Source organism: Panicum virgatum, chromosome 7K (assembly GCF_016808335.1).
Source record: "Panicum virgatum strain AP13 chromosome 7K, P.virgatum_v5, whole genome shotgun sequence".
Lineage (NCBI taxonomy): Eukaryota > Viridiplantae > Streptophyta > Magnoliopsida > Poales > Poaceae > Panicum > Panicum virgatum.
Window position 1 is genome coordinate 28,104,354 of NC_053142.1, and position 21,668 is coordinate 28,126,021.

Consider the following 21,668-nt stretch of genomic DNA (forward strand, 5'->3'; position numbering starts at 1 on the left):
CGAGTGTCAGCAAGCGCTCGATTCTCTGACCGTAGGAGTTGCCTGCACTGCTCTGATCAGTTTTAACAGATCGTTCTGTGCCTGCTTGTCACGCAATTATTTGCTTATTTTTTTCTTAATGAAATGGTTGCCCAGTCAAGTTATCAGGAAAAAAAAATGCAATTTCTTTGTTTTCAGTTCTGTTTGCAGTTGTTGAGATGAAAAAGATACGGTGATGAATGCAAGGCATTATTCTGTATTTCCATTGGTCATGGTCCATTGATCGATCCTCCGCGTGGGAGCGAAGTTCTTGACTAATCCAAGTACAATAAATTAGTTTGTTCCGGGAGAAAGTACATTTACTTGTTTTTGCAAAAATTCAATTTAATAAGTAGTGCAACACATTCTCAATCAGAGGCTGCCAACATCTCCAATCAGTCACCAGTGAATCACAGCAGCAGGTCGGCATCAAATCTGAAGCAAACGATAATATTTCAGTTGGACAACTTGGGCTACCAATCTGCATAAGAAATCAAGAACTCAACGTACCGAGATCTGGAGCAAAGTCTCCGACGGCCTATAAAGACGGCATGGTGTGCCTCATCACCGAGGACGGCAACGGAAGAGTAGTGGGAAATGGCCATCGCCGAGGAGAGCAAGGAGCTGCTCCAGGCGCAGTTGGAGCTCTGGCACCACGCCTTCGGCTACGTCAAGTCCATGGCGCTCGCCGTCGCCCTCGACCTCGGCGTCGCCGACGCCATCCACCGCCGCGGCGGCGCGGCCACCCTCTCCCAGATACTCGCCGACGCCGCGCTCAGCCCGTGCAAGCTCCACGGCCTCCGCCGCCTCATGCGCGCGCTCACCGTCGCGGGCACGTTCACCGTTGCCAATACCACCTCGTCTGAAGACGACTCCGGCGGCGAAGCCGTCTACGAGCTGACGCCGGCCTCACGCCTCCTCGTCAGCGACAGCGTAAGCGGCGGCGATGGCGACGGCGACGGCGACGGCGACGGCTCGACGGCGGCGAGCCTGTCGCCTGTCCTGAGGCTGGTGCTCAACCCCTTCCGCGTCTCGCCGCTCGGGATGGGCATCGGCGCGTGGTTCCGGCGGGATGACCAGCCGGGCGTGGCCCCGTTCGCGGTGGCGCACGGAAGGGACATGTGGGAGACGGCCGCGCGCAAGCCCGCCTTCAACGCGCTGGTCAACGACGCCATGGCCGCCGACAGCCGCTTCCTGATGCGGATCGTCCTCAGGGAGTGCGCCGAGGTGTTCCACGGGATAGGCTCGCTGGTCGACGTCGCCGGCGGGCTCGGCGGCGCCGCCACCTCCATCGCCAGGGCGTTCCCGGAGCTGAGGTGCAGCGTGCTGGATCTCCCTCACGTGGTTGCCAGTGCTCCCTCTGGCGGCGGCAACGTGCAGTTTGTCGAGGGCGACATGTTTCAGAGCATCCCGCCGGCAGATGCTGTCTTTCTCAAGGTAACTGAGGCTGAAACCCCATCCATATTTGTAGCTTCTCATTTTCTTTGTAGCTAAAATACACGATAATGTGGCAAACATTGAGTAACTTTTTAATGCTTGTTTGTTATTTCAGTGGATTTTGCACGATTGGGGCGATGACGAGTGTATCAAGATTTTGAAGAATTGCAAGCAAGCCATACCTTCAAGAGATGAAGGAGGAAAGGTGATAATCATAGATATGGTAGTTGGATCTGGATCGTCAGACGCTAAGCAACTGGAGACGCAAGTTTTGTATGATCTCCTTATTATGGGTATCAATGGTGTCGAGCGAGACGAGCAAGAGTGGAAGATTTTCTTTGAAGCGGGGTTTAAGGACTACAAAATTATGCCCATTCTTGGTGTCCGGTCGGTTATCGAGCTCTATCCATGAGAGCTCAATGAACAATCGATCCCGTCTTAAAAATAAGAGAATAAGTGTTGTTGGATGCGCAATTGATTGTCTAGTAGTGGACTAAACGTGAAGGCGTGAATTTGTAAACGAACATAAGGTCCTCTTTCGAAATGATGAATGGAACAGATTTGAAAATTGAATCCTAAAAAAAGATTTCTTTTCGCGACCATGCCTGAGCACGTTTTTCATTAAAAAGAAGAGAAGCAAAGTACAACAAGTTGGTTTCGGAGAATGGAAACCAATCTAATACACAGAGTTAGACTATTACACGATAGTGAACGTGCGGCCCCGTAAACTACCCAATATCTATGAACCGTCATGGGTGTCACACTCCAGTTGCCAAAGTATCCATCCCCGCCGGTAACAAAGCATCCAAGGCCTCACAGTGAGGGGAAAAGAGAAAGCTTCCTCGAATTGCTGGAAGGATGAGGCATCCGGCGAGTGAATGTCTGAAGTGAGGCCTAATTTTCTCATCATCACATTCTGCACCTGAACCGTTGGTTTTGTAGCACGATGGCGCGACTTCTTTGCCAACCTCTCGCTGCGGCAGATGGTGAAGTCTTGTGGTTGCTGTCGTGAGCGCCGTCGTAGCGGCAAAGCGACCAGCACAGGTGGGGGAGTCTCCGTACAAACATCATGTGCAAAATTAGCGACCACTTCTTTTACCGGTGAACTGGCATCGGGGAACAGCTGTAACAGAGCCTCGCGTGTTCCCCGCGCCACCGTGACATTGCGACGAGAAAAAGAGGTAGGAAGTGCCAGCTCCGTCCCGCAAATGGTGTCACGTACCAGCTCATCAGCTGATAACATTTGAGGTGGAGTGCGGTTGGCGACGTCCATCGCAGCCTCGACGTCCGTCACGGCCACCGCAGTGCCGGGTTGCCGAGCACCCTTCACCGGGGAACTGAGTGCCCCCCAGCGATGCATCCACCCCATTAGAGGCGACCGGCGGATGAGGAGGCGAGCACTCCACCGCTAGTGCTCCAGCTGTCAGTGCGAGCGAAGCAACGAGCTCCTCCAACATGGGGTCAACCCATGCCAGAGGCCCCTCACCCGCGCACAACTCCAACTCTAGTGGATCAGGCATAGAGTAAAGGTATGTAGTAGTGGCGCTGTCGGTGTTGTCGGAGAAGTCGGTAGGCGCGCCCATGCTGACATCCCCTGCCGGCATACTCCGGCGCCGCCAGTGTCGTCGTCAGATTCTGCCAGCGCCCCTCGCGGCATCCTGCACGGCCCCATCCGAGACCATCTGATCGCCTCGGGTCGCATGCTGGGAGGCCGAAGAGTTGATGCCACGAACAGGGCAACATGGCATATCGCCTCCCTTCATCGCCGACTTCAGTCGCTTGCACTCCCTGGCGATGTGGCGGAAGCCATGGCAGCGCAAGCAACGCCGTGGCAACCGACAAGTTGCAACACGGTGCGAGTAGGAGAGGCAGTTGAAGCATCTGTCGCGAAACACTGCAGGGATCCTTCAGCCCTGTACCAGCTGTTCTTGGCGATGTTGAACCTTCACGACCGCAGGTTGCGCCTCTAGCCGTGGGAGACTCTCCTGCCACCCATCGGCGCTGGGGGCGGAGACTCGTCCACGGCGGCCAAGGCGTTGGCGGGCAGGGATACGACCCTCCACCGGCTGGGCAGGTAAGCCGTGCACCAACTGGGCGCGCGGCTGGCTGCGTCTCCTCCGTCTTCGCCCTGGTTCTTGCCGTCCAGCGCCCATTCCACCTCGACCTCGCGCCATGACTGGACGAGTCTGGGTGCGCGATGGGGACGCAGCCACCGGCAATGCTGGGCGACGCACGGCATCGAGGTAGGATGTGGGGTGGTCATCGTCAGACCCCTCTCCGTCTTCATCCGCCCATCGACGACTCTTCGTGCGTCCATCGGAACGACATGGTTGGAACGGGGCCGCGTCCGATGAGAAAGAGGAAGGGCTCGCTCCCCTAGACCCGGACGAGGGCGACGAGCCGCCATCAGGCGCGACGGCTCCCCTGGCTGCCTGCGGCCCAGCCCCCACCGCAGCCAAATCAGGGCGGCCGGCATTGACAGAGAAGAGGTTGAGGGGGTCAGGGCCCGCCGGCTGGCGGAGTAGCCTCGTCCTCGACATCCGAGACGTCCTTGACGATCACCAGCTAGTAATCCGCGGTGTTGGGGCTCGACGTCGTCGGCAGCAGAAGGGCCCGCGGAGATCCCGCGCCGGTTCCTGCGGGGATGTGCTCGGCGGCCGTCTTCACCGCTGGCTGCGGCGGCGGCGGCGGCGCGGGACCCGCGTCGGGAGTGGGAGCGGGGCCGTCGTCGCTGGCGCCGTCGGTGGGGGCGTGGAGGGCCATGCCGCACCGGATCCGGCAGCGACGGAGGCTGAGGTGGCGGGATCCGGGGGCTGCGGCGTGGCTTGTCCTGTCGGCGACAGTGTGGGTGGGGATGGCCATGGAGGAGCCACCACGCCGGATCTGGCGGGGTTGGTGGCGGTGGCCGAGGTGACGGAGCACGGTGAAGGCGGCGGCGTTGGACACGCACCAGATCCGGCTGGAACCTTGGGGGCTGCGACGGCTGGGACCTTGGGGGCTGCAAGGGTAGGGGAGGAGGGGGAGGGGGAGGGGGAGGGGGAGGGAGGGCAGGGGGTGGGCGCCGGCGCCGCTGCCGGCGGCGGCTGGGAGGCCATCAGGCGGAGGTAGGGACGGAGCCCATGGGGAGGGGGCAGGCTTGCTCCAACTCACAAGCACATGCTCACCGTCGCAGGCACCTTTGCCATGCTCTCCGAGTGGACGAAACCATCTACTCCCTCCATTTCAAATTGCAGGTCGTTTTTTATTTCTCTAGGTATTTAAATTTTTACTATGCATCTAATTAAATATATGCTATGTCTAGATACATAATATACTACTTACTCTATTCGCAAAAGAGTGCAGTATGATTCTAGCTGTATTTCTAGGTATGCATCTAGATGTCACATTGTCCAGATACATTATTGCATTTTTTATTGGGATGGAAAGAATATATGTATGTAAAAAAGTAACCTATAATTTGAAACATAGTCACATCTCGTGAAAGCAAGTGCCCAACCCCCTCTCCCCATCTCGCCGCTCGGCATGGGCATTCATGCGTGGTTGATTCCATGACGTGGCGCTGTTCCCCGTGGCGCATGGCAAGAACATGTGGCAGACGGCCCGCGTGCAAGCCTGCCGTCAATGTGAGCTTAGTGTTGGGCTTGGGCTTGGGCCGGCGTGGGCACGCCGGTGCATATGCATGTGTGGACTCGGCACGACCGGCGTGCCTGGTGTTGGGCTTGGGCCGCGGGTGTTGGTCTTGGACCGTGTCGTGTTGGGCCGTCCATTCGTTCATCTGTACCAGTACCGTGTGATGCGCGGGTGCTTCAACTTCAACCGAGCTGCCGTGGGAACAGCGTGGACAGGTTATATTGTATTTCGGAAGCAGGAGAAACAAATTGTATTTAGGCATTTAGCACATCACACAGAGTGCACTACTTCACCGATCACTTACCCTGTCAGTCACCTAATTAATTAGGTCACACACACACACGCTTATATTATACCAGCGCCAGGTTTTTTTTCCTTCTTTGTAGTATTGTGTGTTTGTAAAGTTTGGCGAGAGCCACCGATCGGCAGCAGCTAACGGTCGATCAGTAGTACTTCCTCCAGTCGTCGGCCACGCGCTCGCGCCGGAGCCGCTCCTGCACCCTGGATATGTACAGCGCCGCGCGGCGGTCCACGTCAGCGTCACCGCCGCTGCCGCCGACTTCCACAGCGACCGCCGCAGACGCCGCCGGCACCAACCGCACCTTCTCGGCGGTGGGTTGTTTGGCTTTGCTGCCGGCGGTCTGCTGGGCCGGCGCGGCAGGTGCCGGTTTCCGGGGGTACAAGGGCGTCTGTGACAGAATCGCCAAGTTAAACGGTTTAATTAAGCATAATGGCCATCATTTGAACGCATCGGCGCGCGCGAGCGGTGCCGTGGCCAATTTGGCCTTGGCGACCCCGGCAAATATCGGGGTGTTACAGCGTCGCCGCCGCCTTGTGCTTGATGCCTCTGGCGCGCTTGTAGAAACGAAAATCCATTGCTCTTTCAGTGCTGCTGGTTTGGCTTTGTGTGGTGTAGGCTGGAGGCACCACGTTCCTGATCCCGACTATTTATAGCGGCCTTGCAAATGGCCCGTAGACCGCGCAAGCGTGCCACGTCTAGTACAAGCCGCGTTCATCATAGAGTTGAGGTGGGGCTGGCTCCAGAGGCATTGGTGTGCAGCAGGACCAATACAATTCTGAATCGTATTGATGCTCCGTGTGCCATGATCGATGCTCGCGATCTTTTAGACTTTTGGTGCTATGCCTGCTGGCTGCTGCAAATGAATGCTGAAATTGTACGCAGATTTCTGAACGCAAGATGGAGTCTATACTCTACTACAGAGATAAGCAATTATCAACACTGGTAACATTGCTCTTGCGCCATGACCTGTTGGGCATTGATCTCTTCTGAAGCTTTACGGTCCTATATATCTGGCTAGTTTGCGACCGAGCTGATGTGGAGAACCTGTTGTTTCGATCGGCCACAGAAAAAATATCTGTGTACTGCAACTGTGCATGCTTCAAGGAATCAATATCTTTGTAAGAGTCAAGATCTTAGATTTATGTTTGGATGAAAACGTCTCTGTCGTTTCGAGATGCGCAGGTTCCTTTCCATGCCACATGCACCCTGATCTGGAGTCGAGTCGATGAGAAGCTTTCAGGCCCCATTGTATCATCCAGTTTCCAATGGTCTCTGTACTTCTTAACTGGTTAAGTTTCACCTGCAGCCTCGATCTCCAAATTAAGTAGAGTAAGGATCAATCTAGAAACGATGGAATAATCCAATTGTTTAGTATCAATTATTCTCCCCTTTTGCAGTGAGTGCACCAGTAATCCCCTCCTCAGTCCTTACACGCACTACATATATAGGACCTACAATATAAACCTATGTTCCCCCTCATATATATCATTGATGATCTCCACTATATTCACCACTTGGTTCGATTGATACTCTTGTTTAAACATGGACAAGTCTGTCTAATCGACAAGTGTCACCACTCTTGATCCATATATATCACCTGCCAAACGAATCGGTTTATAAAAAAAATAGTTAGGGAGCAAAGGTAAGAAGGCGCATATATACAAACCGATAAGATTGATGTCCTTGTTGGTAGAGAATAAAGGCAGAGAGGAGATCGATAGGAGCAACTCCTCAAGTCGATGGTCATTCAACTGGACAAAAGAACAGCGTGCATCATTCCTAAACGTGGCATCTACCTCTCTAAAACTTCCGTATGTGCCAAAGGGGAGAATCTGCTAAAGGAGAAGCGAGCAAGCTAGTGTTGCATATCCTGTCTTTTTGGTGTGTCCACGGTATTTTTTTTATCTGAGACATGGTTGGATCAAAGAGATTTCTAATCGGGTCGAAAGAAGCTTATCATCAAGATTAAAGAGATTTTTAGCTGCGAGCTTTGCCGCATATATTGCTACCAAACCCTGAAAGGCATTAGCTATTAGTATTGTCTCATTCAACACCTTGTAAGGTTTAGTCGTCTTCCTTTGTTTTGGAATCTACAGCATAGACATGCATCCGTGCAGCAGTGGTTATTATATAAAAGAAGTTCAGTTTGTTAAGCACATTCAATTTTGTCAGAGCAAGTGAAGACCTACTTATCTCTGTAACTTCAGACCATAAACAGGACTTCTGATCTTTGGTGAAGGCTTGACTGTTTGCACACTGAATTAATTACTTGCTCATGCAGTGCAAGTCCACAAGCATAACCTCTTCGGATGCTAGTCCGTTCTGAAGAAGCGTACGTTATCTATGCTCAACGACTAATCCGAGAGTTACAGACTATCAGACTCAACTAATCACGCTCACACACACGCGTGGCCATACATCAGCAGCAGTGCTTCTTTTTTTTTGTGGTCGTGAGAGTTTGGAAAGTTGGGCAAGAGCCATGGCTGTCGGCAGCAGCTAGCAGCAGTCGATCAGTAGCACTTCCTCCAGTCATCTGTCATGCGCTCGCGCCGGAGCCGCTCCTGCACCCTCGATATGTACAGCGCCGCGCGGCGGTCCACGTCGGTGTCGCTGCCGCCGAGTGCGGCGCCGCCGTTGCCGACGACCTCCACGGTGACCACCGTGGACGGCGGCGGCGGCTGCGCCGAACACACCGTGGGGGTGGCGGGCTGTTGCGCCCTTACGCCGGCGAGCTGCTGAGCCACCTGCGCCGGTTTCCGGGGGTAGAAGGGCGCCGCCGCCTTGTGCTTGATGCCCGTGGCGCGCTTGTAGAAACCGAAATCCATTGCACTTTTGGTGGTGTTGGTTTGTGTGGTGTTGGCCGGAGGCATCACGTTCCTGACTATTTATAGCAGCCTTGCAAATGGCCCGTAGACTGCGAGAGCGTGCCACGTCTAGTACAAGTCGTTCATAGTATCACAGAGACTTGAGGTGGGCCTGGCTCCAGAAGCATTGGTGTGCAGGACCAATATAATTCTGAATCGTATCGATGCTCCATGAGCCATGATCGATGCTCGCGATCTTTATAGTGGTTATATATACCTATCCAATAAAACATTATTGTGGGATTGCACTGGGAATCCTAAACGACGCTGCATCCAGTTACCTTGGTGAAACTGTGAATGCAACTGTGCTGATCTTTGACCTCGAAACAAAAAAACTCTGCTGATCTCTTCTGAAGGTTTATGTATGTATGTAGTTAGTATCTTGCCGGTTTATGGGCTCATGCATTTTTGGTAGAACTATGAGGCCACAGAAAAAATTTTCCACTGCAACTGTACATCCTGCCAAGAATCAAGATTTTGTGATCTGTATCTTGAAATGACTATATTCTCTTGTGATGTGCAAGTTTCCTTTCCATGCCACATGCATTCAAGTGACTCACTGAAGCTTTTTACTGGTCATGTTGCATCTTTTTCTAGGAGAGCCATAGTACACAAGATTTAGCTATGAGCCTTCATCTCCAAAGTGAGACTCAATGAATGCTTTGCTTGATACTCTGATTTAGGAATGAACCAGTAGTCCGTCTAGTCAGCAAGTGCCATCATATATCCCGTTCTTCATCCATATCACCAACCAAACTAATAATCATTAGCTAGATTTATTTATGTATTCGGGGAGTGCAGAAAGAAGGCGCATACGGATCGATAAGATTGATGTCCTTGTTGCTAGAATAATGGGGAGGAGATTTATTTGAGAAGCTTAGCTTCTCAAGTAGATAGTTCACTGACAGTGCGAGAAGATGCCTCGTCTGCCATGTAAAATTAAAAGCAAGTTAGCTCACAGAGTTCCAGCAGAGTATGCCAAGATGCTCGCCATCTTTTTGCAGTATGCATGCATATATATTGATCTCTTGTGAAGGCCATATATGCAGCTAATAGCCTAATATGCTGCCGGCCGGTTTATAAACTGAGATGGTGGCGGCTATCAAAAATATCTTTTTACTGCAATTTTTTTTGAAAGCTTTTTACTGCAACTTGCACATGCTGCCAATTGTATGTATCTTTGTTCTTTGGATGGAAAGTCTATGTTCTTTTGAGATGTGCAGGCCCATTTATTTCCATGCCACACGCACTATATATGGTTCTATCAAGGAAGCTTTTTTACAACCCATTGCATGGCTTCCAGTGATCTCTCTACTAGCCTGGTAGGAGTACACCATATAACAGCTAGTTGTCGAATATGCATGTCCCGATCGATCGAGTTGCAGTTGCGAATGAACACATACCCAGCAAACGAATCATCAAACTTTTGAGAAGCAACAATATGCTTATTACACCATGACTAAGCTATACATTTAGTCGACCAAGCTTAGCTTCTGTCTCCAAAGTAGTGCGAAATTAGAGCCATAGGAATCCTGCACTCTTCCTTTTAATGAAAAACGTGTTCAGGCACGATCGCGAAAAAGGAATCCTGCACTAATCCCTCCAACATGAGGACGATACCTGCAGTGTCATGGATCCACGATCCCTTTGAATATATGTTCACCACTTGGGTTTGCTTGTGTACTGATACTCTAATTCATGTTTGGATGCGTACGCAGTCCTTCTAATCAACAAGTGCCATCCCGTTCTCGATCCATATCACCTACCAAACTAATTAATCACTTGGATTATATACATATATATTTGGGGAGTGCATAAGGAAGGTTCATGCAGATCGACCGATAAGATTGATGTCCTTGTTGCTAGAGAATAAAGGGAACCGACCGAGAATGATAGTCTTTTCTGCCTAAAGGAAGCTGGACAAAAGAACAGCATCATTCCGAAACAAATGCGTGGCATCTACCTCGTTGCAATCTCTATCATTTCCGAATGTGCCAAAGGGGAGAATCGATCGGCTAAATGAAAAAGCAAGCAGCTGCTGCATATATCCTATAAATCCTCTATGTTAATCGGCGTGTTCGTGGTGAAATTTTTTTCCGCATGGCTGGATATGAATGCATCTTAGATTGAAACACTTGTTTGTAGGTGAGTGTCTTCAACTGTACCATGTTTTGCAATAATTTTAGTATGATTTGAATCTGAAGCTAGAGATTTATATAATATCCCTCTCCATTCCAAGCACATCAAGACTCTTGAGATGATGGATTGCAGACTGCAAACCTACTACTCACGTTCTTTTGAACCCCCAGCGGTTAACTTTGTTATAGTACAACAAACATACACCATGTGCCCCTCGGTGCATCAATGCAGGGCATCTTACTATTACTAATTGGAGGCTCATTTTGAAGCTTCCGGGTGATGCCAACTAGGATCCTAGGTGGACAATCTAAAAAAATAGAGAAATCCTACAAATTCTCACAAAATTCAGAAACATCTAGCCATCAGTTCGACAACTGGATCATAATAGCCATTGGATCTGATATCTTTTTCTAATAAATTACCCACATTTGCCATTGTGAAATAAAGTAAAGTAACCCCCTACACATGTATCTAAATTACCCAGCTCTGCCATTATAAAAAATAATCTAAAGTAACCCCCTAATCTTCATGTAAATTACCCACTTATGCCATTATAAAATAATATCAAATAACCTCCTAAATTTTTGTATATACTATCCAATGATATCATAATAAAAATTTGAAATAAACCCCAAACCTGAATCAAAATTATATTATTATAATAAAATCTTAAAGCACATCAATATAAATTCTAAATTATTATTTCTATCATTATTAGTATATTATTTATATTATTATTTATATAAAAATACTAATCATAATGTGTGTGTCACCATATATTCATGTATAAGAGAAGAGATAAGAATACCAATTTTCATGTTGTCCACATATCTCAAACAAAGTGTTCAATTAAATACATATCAAATATATATGGAGGTATGATGCAAAGTGTGAAAAAATTGTTAATAACTAAATCTATCACATTTATTACAATTACATAATAATAAATATGTATTTTTATAATACTGAATTAGAATATTTAATTGGTTAAAGAGAGCGTGAGATAAAAAATTATTAGATATCTCTAACTAGCCCGTGCGGGAGCACGAGTTGATAGTCAAACTATATACAAGTTCAGGCAAACAAGCAGTTCTAGAACCACAACAGATTGGACGGGCCGGATGATCTTCAAGCTGGGCCACTTGTGGACCAAGGATAGATAGATTGGCCTACTTTTTCCTCTAAAAAAGTGGCATACTTCAGCTTAGCAGTGAGAAATACGGGCCTTCCTTGCCTAGGCCCAGAGGGAAATACGGCCCAACTTCACATGCCTGTTGCCTGTTGGTAGCTTGCTCGCTCCCGCACGAATGAACGGAATTCCTAACCATCATCCGGCTGAAAATTGTTTTCTATCGTCAATCGATTTTTATTCGTCAAATCCCATGCCGCCCCACCACGTCCTTTTGTGAGCCCAAATATTAGGACATGTTTGGGACGGCTACGTCCCGAGGCGCTCCAACTCAGCGCTATAGTAATCGATACTGTGCTGCACTGTGGGGGCATTGTAGCGCGAACTGAAACTGTCCGTCTCCACGCTACAGTGAACTGCGGGAGGGGAAGAGCCCATGGAGCTGGAAAAACGCGGCTTCACCTGCTCCACGCTACAGTGCCACTACAGGAAGCTACAGAAGCTGGAGCGGGAGCCGGCTAAGCCGTCCCAAACAAGCCCATAGTGAGCACTTTTGTGTCTCTTGGCAGCCAACTCTGACGAGCTAGGGAGGTGCAGACGTCCCTCGGCCCTGCAGCCTATCATATCATGGTCCGCCGTCTCTTTGATCCTCCTCCGTGACATTTCAGCTTTTCTGCAGCCTCACGTATCTATTTCAACAAACTGTTTGTGCGTTTTCATCTTCCTTCATCCTTATTTTGCTTACGGTGCCTTGTTCACTCATCTTGTTTTGTGTTCTGTTCTCAATGAAGGCATGAGCAGGGATGAGGAAACGCTGCAGCCGTCAGTTTACCTCAACAAGTAGGTGACTACCAAAATGATTTCCTTCCACCATTACTGGTACTGTTCGTCCCTGTAAAATCAAGTTCAGAATTTTAGATGCTCAACTGTTATAGTAGTCATTCATTTACCCTTTTTGTTCCCCCTTTCATGTATGCAGGCTACCTGTTAACTTCCCAGATGAATGCCACATTCTCCTCATGGATCCGATGCTTGTGAGTTGTGACCAATATCTTCTTTTTTTATCTTCCCTGTCACGGAGACTTGAACAATACAAGAACTTTCCTCTCTTTTTCGTTAGTAATTCATTTTCAATCTTACTCCTACATCCAAATACATAAATTTCAGGAGAGAGCAATCACTTCCGAATGATCTCCTCTGTGTACATCATCAGGTGGAAGAATGGCGGCAGCACTCGACCTGATCTAGGATTGTGGCGCATACATCGTACAAATAACAGTTGTTACTTGTTAGTTCATTCATTCAGCCAACTAGTAAATTCGTCCTTTTACTAAATATATATGAGTATCAGTATATGACATGATAAGCCATTCTTACAATTTCAGTTATCCGCGATCACTTGCCTACTGCCATAAAAAAAGCACAGGTTCATGATCCAGCAGGGCCTTGGAGATGCTGGAGACCGCAGCTATGGGACCTGATTTCTGGTGCTTGAGACATGCAGCTGGATGGCTGGTTGTGTTATTCAGAATTCAAGCAAAGCGAGAATGTAGCCAGCCATGGGGAAAGCCTGAAGAAGCTAGCTGCTACTTGTGAAAGGCACCAGCTCTACTTTGGTGGTATATATGTCGCGCATGCAAATAAATTTAGATGCTCCATTGAGAGAACTGAACCCAAATAAGAAGCTGCTATCAGAATCACTAACCAGAAACTAGTGTACTGCTATGTTTCAGTGCAGTCAGTACGGTGGAATGAAGGTCCTAACAGAAGAATTGTAGCTCCAAATTAAAGCTGCATTTCTTTGTGTCTGGAGTGACAGTCGGTACTTTTGCGTGATATTAGATCCTTAATTAATGGAAGTAGAAAGGCCACAGAACGAGCAGCATAGGGGTAACTCCAAAATCTAGAGGTGGAAATAAGCACGAGAACAAAAAATAAAAGAAAAGGAAAAAAAAACATATCTTGTCTGAGCCCAGGTTCGAACTGGGGACCTTTAGTGTGTGAGACTAACGTGATAACCAACTACACCACCCAGACTTTGTGTCAGTAATGCTGAGCAAAACCTTCATAAAGTATCCTCTAACCACAACAGCTCAAGGCAACCCGTCGCCTTCTCTGGGCGTTGGACATCCTTGACTTCCATTCCGCCAGCAGAAACGAGTGCGCGCTCCATTTCCGATCCGGTGGACCTCGTCTCGTCTCGTCGCAGCGAAACTCAATGGCGCAGAAGACTCACCAATCAGTGACGCGGAACGTGCTCACGGCAGGCAAGCATAGCCCACCAACCAAGCAAGCGGCCAGACCGGGAGCGAACGAGCAATACAGAGAACCAAATCAAATCGGCCAACAAGCAAAAGGGCGATCGATCCCCATCTCATGGCAGGCAGGCAGATAAACAAGATCACATGCAAAGTCTTGATCCATAACAACCAGCACAGAGCACAGTATTAATAAATCATCGAGTCCTACTCCCGCAGCGGGGGGAGGAACTGATCAGCAGGAGAGAGAGGGACAGGAGGAAAAGCCAGATCTAGTTTCGAATCACACGCCGGCGGCCGCCGCCGCCTGACGCCCCCCCCCCCCCCCCCGGCTCGATCGATCGGCCGGCGGCTGCTGGTGCCGGCTAGCCGGCGTAGATGTGGATCCCGATGGCGATGAGGAAGATGGTGATGAGCGCGAAGTAGAGGACGGCGTGGACGATGATGGCGACGGGGCTGGTGTGCATGCTGCCGAACTCCGCCACCCGGCCGCGCCCCGGCAGCGTGCAGAGCAGGCCCGGCGTCAGCACCACGAACAGCGCCGTCGCCACGATCACGGGGCCCCAGTCCGCCATGGATGCCTGCCCCGGCTCGCTGGCTGGCTTCCTTCGCCTCGCCCTCCCCAAATCTGCTCGCCCCTTCCTTTTGGCTTTCTCGAACCCTCTCTGCCGCGGAGTGCTTTGCCTTGCCAGTGGCAGCCAGCGCATACATAGATGGAAGATGACAAGCACAGCGGGACCCACGCGAGAGAGAGGGCGACGCCGGGGCCCACGCGTCAGTGGGACGGGCGCGGGGCTGGGCACCTCCTTCCTCGCCTTTTTGCATCGTGCCGTTGCTACCTTGCTTTGCTTGCGCCGCGGTGGAAACGTGACACGTGACACCCGCGCGAGTGCGTGCTACTGCTACTACCTTACAGGCTGCTGCTGGGCCCGAGCCGTTCGCAGGCCCAGCAGAATTGGTTTTTGGGTGGAGGCCCATTGGAACTTGCAGCTCATCCTCTGGAAAGGAGTTTTTTCATTTTTATATTTTTTAAAAATTAAAATTTCAAAAATATATGTCTGTTTTCAAATATTTCAAAAATATACCCCGGTCGCCCTCCCATAGGGCGACAGGCCCAAAGTGTAATTTTTTTCTTCTTCCAATTTGCAACGAAGTCCCTGGAGAAAAAAAAAAGGGACCTGTCGCCCCCCCAACGGGCGACAGGGGCCTGTCGCCCACCCCTCGGGCGACAGGCCCCTGTCGCCCGTTGGGGGGGCGACAGACCCCCTTTTTTTCGACAGAGCCCCCCTTTTTTTCCAGGGACCTATTTTGAGCTATTCGAGCGTGTATTCGTCATCATCGTCGGCAAGATCTCGGCCGCTAACTCCTACCGCACGTAACTTGTCCTTCATTAAATCACGGGAAAAAATCGCAAGAACTTCCCTTATTTCACGAGCATTATGGAACCCACAAACATAATAAGTTTACATCAATAATATCTATAGAAACAAATGACAAGTAACATACCACAATCATAAACATCGGATACAAATAAGCGGTCCACAGCTATCTCATTACAAATAAACATCATATACATCTAACCACCCCTAGGGCGTCGGACCCTCTTAGCCCTCTGCTGGGCACGGACATGTCCCTCGGAGTAGGTGAGAACATCCGGAGACCTCACCTGTCGCTCAGGACGCGCAAGGGGCTGCGGTGTCTGCTGCTGAGAGATCACAAGTGGTGCTCCTCCTAGCTGTGAATACCCCAAGACATCGGGGTCACCTTGCGCGGCAGGCTCTTCTGGACTCAAGCTGTCGAAGTCGTCTAAGGTGAATGTCTCGTTATCTGGTCGAAAGGAGGAAGAAGAAGGTCCGGCGCCCGCATCGGGGTAGAATCCTACGCAAAAAATGTGGATGTTAGCGTACGCTCGTATATTTCGTAATGACATGTAGAAACCGAAATACGAAACATAAATTGAAACACTCTGCATGGTTCGTTGTCTGAATACCATACCGTATTCCGTTGGTATCATAAAGGAATGACCATTTCTCCTTAGGTGCACCTCGAATCCAGTGTGAAAATGGCTTCTCAATTGAATCCCTAGCCTCTGCAGCCTGACTCGTGCCTGCTCCTGATGCCCTTACCTTCACTAGCTCTGCAGTCAACTGATCAAGCATCTGCCATAATGTATTGAATTTTCTCTGTTGATTTTGGGTGCACAATCTCTTAAACAGGTTCTTAAGATCCTTGTTCTTGAAGTGTTCATAGAAATTTGCACCCATATGCCTAATGCACCACCTGTTTTGGACATCAGGCCATAATGGAGGCGTTGTCGCAGTTCCACGTTGCAATTTCAGTATTGATTGCAGGATACCTGCATGCCTATCACTAATAAGGCACACATCTGGACGTGCAGCAACAACATGATTCTTCACTCGTTCAAGGAACCAATACCAACTGTCTATATTCTCATTCTCAACAAATGCAAATGCGAGCGGAACAATTTGTTTGTTGCAATCTACACCGATTGCGGTGAGTATCTGACCTTTATACCTTCCAGTCAAAAATGTGCCATCAATGCAGATCACCGGAAGACAAAACTGAAATGCTCTAACAGAAGCACCTATGCAAAAGAAGGCTCGTTGCATAATTCTTTGTCCCCTAGTCACGGCTGGTAAAAGGTATGTGTCATAAAAGCTTCCAGGATTTCTAGCAGCAACCTGGGATAACATACGAGGTAGGTTATCATATGATGCCTCGTATGTGCCGAACCGCATCTCGAACACCCTTTGTTTAGCCCGCCATGCCTTCAAATAACTGATGGTGTACTGGTAAGTCTGCTCAATGTGTCGAACAATCATTTTTGGCTCATAATTTAGGTTGTCCATAATAAACCCATACATTTGCTTTGCAACAAAGTCGCATGATATATTGCGATGCGAGGGAAGAACTTCTGACAGCAAACAAGTGTGCTCTGTGACAATGGAACATTTCCAGTTTGACTTCCATTTTCCCTTGAATGCATGTACTCGCCATGGACATCCAGCATTCACACACTTCACCTCATATTCTTTACTGCCAGACTTTACGACTCTGAATTCTCGTTTCAATGAGATTGCCCATAGTCTCACAGCATTTTTTACGGCTTCAATGTTTGGATATGTTGCACCTTGCACTACCTCATTCCCTCTGTACTCCCACTCCTGATTTCGTACATCTTCTGCGACATGACTGCCAAAACCATGCTCTTTCCACTCTTTTGGCAATGAGTACTGCTCGTCATCAGATGAGTCCTCATATTCTTCCATCTCTATTGCGGTTTGGTCTTCTGCCTCCATCTCGTCCAGAATGCTATGTATCCTCTCTCCCTCATCAGCAAGGCCCTGTGGTCCCATATTTTGGTTCTCTGTCTCTTCTGACTCATCTTGCTCAACATAATTGGTCTCTCTTCGAATACTCGGAGTTCCTTGATCTGCACAATGTTGGATTTCATTTTGTGTCTTCTCCCGGATTTGAACAAGAATGGCCAGAGGCCACCCACGCTCTAGAGCTGCTTGCATGTACTTCTGCCAGTTATCAGTGTTGTGTATCATCATTAATTCCCATAATTCACTTTCTACCTCCCAATTAACAAGAGACTGGACAGTGATCACATGTGTCAACGGATCAACATGGAACCCACGCTGCAGCCACTTACATATGGAACCAAAACTCTTTTCCAGAGGTTTATCTATGCCGCTAGATGTGCGCTTAAAGGCAGAAAGATCTACTCCATTTGGCCCATACATAACATTGTATTCACCATAAAATATTTGAAACTGCATCTTGCTCGACATATCTGTATATCACATAATACTTATCGAGTTATACTCTTTACTTCACTACCTTATTCAATAATCCGTAAAAACTAAGTATGAAATTCAATTACAACGTATAAGTATTCATAACTACGTGATGACACTCAAATTCTATACTGCATAAATGGTTCTACTAATTTTCTAAACTAATTTACTACTACGTAACTACAAACTAAAGTATCATTGAACTCCTACTTAAATGGTTCTATTATAGCACTAATTAAATCAAATTACTCATATTAAAATACGTAGTACTTAAATATAACAATATTTAAACTAAATGTACTAACCTGCAGATCACAAGTGCTGAATCCGGCAGGGCTTCGCCGCTTTCCTTCTCCTCACTCCTCTCTTTTTTTCTGGATTTTTTGTGGAATTTTCGGGCTCAAATGAGGAGGGAAGGGGAGGCCTTGAGCTTATATAGGGGGTACCCCCGGTCGCCCGGGGGGGGGGGGGGGGGCGACAGGCCCCCTGCCGCGCCTGTGGGCTGGGCCCAGCGGCGGTCGCCCGTGGGCTGGGCGACAGGCCCTGTCGCCCCCCCAACGGGCGACAGGTTTTTTTTTATTTCCAAGGATCTTATTGCGAATTTGAAAAAAAAAATTCACTTAAGGCCTGTCGCCCTATGAGGGGGCGACCGGGGGGTATTTTTGAAATATTTCAAAACGGACATATATTTTTGAAATTTTAATTTTTTAAAAATATAAAAATGAAAAAATTTCCTCTTTGGAAAAACCTGCAGCCGCCGGCAGCAACTTTTGGTCAACTTGAAATGAAATTGATCGAGCAAGGGCAATCAGTCAATCGGATGCCCTGTTCCATCTGCAACAACGACTCCAATTGCAGCATTGCTCATCCCGATGCTTTTCCTTCCTCCGATACGATTCCCCTCCCCGCTTTCTCATCAGGACCAGATCAGGCCGACGTCCCATTCCCCCCATGAATATCCCTCTCTTTTTCGCTCCATTATTTCCCGCTTTATTTCCCTCCTCCGTCCGATCCACACACCGCAACAATGCAGCCACGTAGTATAGTGTAGAGCCAGCACGCACCAGTGTACAAACAATACAACTATCCGTAGCGACCTTGAAAAGGCAGCTCGGTAGCCTAGGCGCGGCGGCAGGGGGAAGAAGGTAACCGGGGGGAGAGAGAGAGAGAGAGAGAGAGAGAGAGAGAGAGAGAGAGAGAGAGAGAGAGAGAGAGAGAGAGAGAGAGAGAGAGAGAGAGAGCACGCGGCGATGCTGGACTGGGCGCCGGTGGTGGTGGGCGTGGCGCTCTTCGTGGTGCTGTCGCCGGGCCTGCTCATCGAGTTCCCCGGCACGCGCCGCTGGGTCGACTTCGGCAGCCTGCGCGTCACCGGCAAGGCCGCCACCATCCACACCCTCATCTTCTTCGCCCTCTTCGCCATCATCACCATGGCCTGCAACCTCCACATCTACACCTAGCCGCCCGCCCGACGACAGCTAGCTGCTGACGGTCGTCTCGTCGAGTCGGACCTACCTCTTCATCGCTATCTGTTCGTCACTACCACCGTACCAGTGTTGTCTTTGTGCACCGGCCACACTACGCTCGCCTAGCTAGTTAACGGCCGGCGGCCTATCCGGCGGCTATGCGTAAAGCCTCTGTTCATCTTTCTGCTGATTGATTTATGATTAGGGGTGTTTGCGCGTGTGTGAGAGAGAGAGAGCGCTTCTTGGCTACAGTCAGTTAGCCGCAGTGGTCGTGGACTTGATTATTCCTGGGACTAACAATTGGCATAGCCGGTTGTGGGCACCCGGTAGCGGCTGCTGATTATTTTGTAATAAGTGCATCGTCGTAATAGTTTTTTTTATACCGATTTGCCAACCAAGCAACCGGCTTTTTGTTCGCGATGCCGTTGGATAAGCTGCGGTTAAACCCATGTCCATGCCCGTAATCATCTATCTCCATATTACCCATTCCCAAATACAAGGGTAGTTATCCAATGGGTGTGGGACTGTGGGTAACCCAACGGATAAAAGAAGGCTAAGCACTCCGCCGGCTAGCCGCAAAGAGAGAGAGCTCGCCCGCTAGTCTCTCTATGGAGCTTGCAGTCGATATGTTGCTCTACTTCAATCGGCGAGCTCGCGATGCTGCTCTGCTTCTTCATCACTCGTATCACAGAGCAGCAGAGCAGAGCATCAGAGAGGGATGAGCATCAAGCAATGCTAGCTAGTGCATGCCAGCAGGCAGGCGTGACCGCGTGAGGAATCAAGCAACAAGGAAGGAGGGAGGAGTGCGCGGCGCGGGGGAGGGGGGGCTGACTTGATGGCGGCGATGGCGACGAGGCCCCGGTCCGCGATGGCACTGGCGGCGGCGTGGACAAGGCGCGCGACGAGGAGCGCGAGGAGCGGTGCGGCGACGAGTGCCAACGGCTCGTAGCGTGCGAGGCGGTCGTCCAGATGCAGCGCCACCTCTGCCGCTGCCTCCATGGCCGTCGTCGCCGCTCGCGGTGCCCAGATCGATCGGATTGGCATGGTGTCCTGGCGTGAGTAACGCAGGTTGCTCTTCTGCTGCCACCGGAGTCCGAAAGACACCGGGTAACAGGTAAAATGGATATTATCCTCGCATACCCAACCCGTATTCACACTGAAACGGGTAATTCATACCCTCTCCAAATAGTACGGGTACTCCTGGGAGTGAATTGGGTCAAATCCAATATCCAATTGGATTTAAGCACTTGGATTAGTTAGATTTGGACTTAATTGGATTTGGACATCCACTGATTTGAAAGTCCATTAGTGTTGGATACCGTAGGACAAAAGTAATGGATAACCCAACTTGAATTGGACTTCCCTGGAGAGACGAATAGGAGCCGAGTAACACCCATCCACCGCCGGATCGCTGTGCTGCCCTTGCCTTCCCGTGCTTGCGTGTGCAGTCCTCGCGCTACCCCGCAAGACGGCGGCGGCGAATGACGTCTGCAAGGCCTGCTCGGGGACAAGCCAGTGGTCAGCATCTACGACCCACAGGTGACCAGGGAGCAGCCAAGCAGGTGTCCCGTGACCTCGCCATGAAGAAGTTCGACTGGGAGTCTGGGACCGCACGCCATCTGCATGCTCACCGGGTGTGCTCTGTTCGCCGCTGATGAGTGCTTCGCCGCCGCGTTCTCCACCGACGCCGCCACGCCGCCCGCCGTCGGCCACCCGGTCTCCGACACCACCACCCGCACCCTGCCGCCCCTGAGCTTCGCCACCGCCGTGTGCAGCGCATCCACCGTCGCGTCGAACAGGTTCTGGTACCCGTACTCGCCGTCCTGCACCACCGTCCCCGGCGACGTGAACAGCGCGAAGCTCATGTCCATGCCCAGCGTATTGGTGTAGACGAAGTACGGGTACAGGTTGGCCAGGAGAAGAGGCCAGAGGAGGGGAGGAGGAGCGCTCCATCTCGAGGGGTGGTCGCCGGGCCCGGGTGGGTCACCGGCGAGCGGCGGCCGGGAAAGCCAGAACGGAAGGGGATGGGAGGGGCACGCCGAAAAGGATAACTTGGATGGATTTGGATTTTTTATTGTTGGATTGGATTGGATTGGACGCTACAAATTTTGTTTTGAGTTTGGATTGGATTGGGTTTGTTTTAGTTGGACTTTTTGTTGGATTCCAGAATTTGGATTTTGGATGGCAGTCCATTACCAGGAGTAAGTACGGGTATGGATTTGGGTATGGATGATGGGTATCCAGTGGCATCTAAACTTTTCGTCTATTTACCACGGCGACTTCCTCATTCTGATTTTGGTAGTTGGCTTCGCCGGCTCATTTACCATACGAATCATTGTCGCTACGATTATCTAACCACTGTAACTATTTTGACCCCTGGTTCTACCAGTTAGACCCTTCTTCTCCAATATCCACCTCCTCCACATCTTTCTACTTCGTTATGAGATGGTTGAGCATCAAATCGGACGGATCAGGAACATGCACATGAATTTCAGATACTGGAATGTAGAAGAAAAAAAATCTTGAAGAAGATATACAGTATTCATCCAGCCATACGTGGGGCGGCAGCTATAAATCTACAAATTTTGCTGCTGCCATCTGAAGA

At 49.9% G+C, this 21,668-nt stretch overlaps 2 protein-coding genes and 1 non-coding gene across 3 annotated transcripts; 1 reads left to right on the top strand and 2 right to left on the bottom strand.

The window, feature by feature from the left end:
• Nucleotides 1-490: 490 nt before the first annotated feature.
• LOC120640737 (5-pentadecatrienyl resorcinol O-methyltransferase-like) lies at nucleotides 491-2,001 on the top strand. The gene is made up of 2 exons (XM_039916653.1): nucleotides 491-1,455; nucleotides 1,571-2,001. Exons 1-2 carry the CDS (start codon nucleotides 616-618, stop codon nucleotides 1,865-1,867), a joined length of 1,137 nt encoding a protein of 378 aa, XP_039772587.1. The 5' UTR covers nucleotides 491-615; the 3' UTR covers nucleotides 1,868-2,001.
• An 11,480-nt stretch (nucleotides 2,002-13,481) lies between these two features.
• On the bottom strand, nucleotides 13,482-13,555 carry TRNAV-CAC. Its single transcript has one exon. It is a non-coding gene; the product is annotated as a tRNA-Val (tRNA).
• A 340-nt stretch (nucleotides 13,556-13,895) lies between these two features.
• LOC120640738 lies at nucleotides 13,896-14,467 on the bottom strand. The gene has a single exon (XM_039916654.1). The coding sequence runs from the start codon at nucleotides 14,349-14,351 to the stop codon at nucleotides 14,142-14,144; it is 210 nt and encodes a 69-aa protein (XP_039772588.1). The 5' UTR covers nucleotides 14,352-14,467; the 3' UTR covers nucleotides 13,896-14,141.
• Nucleotides 14,468-21,668: the final 7,201 nt, after the last annotated feature.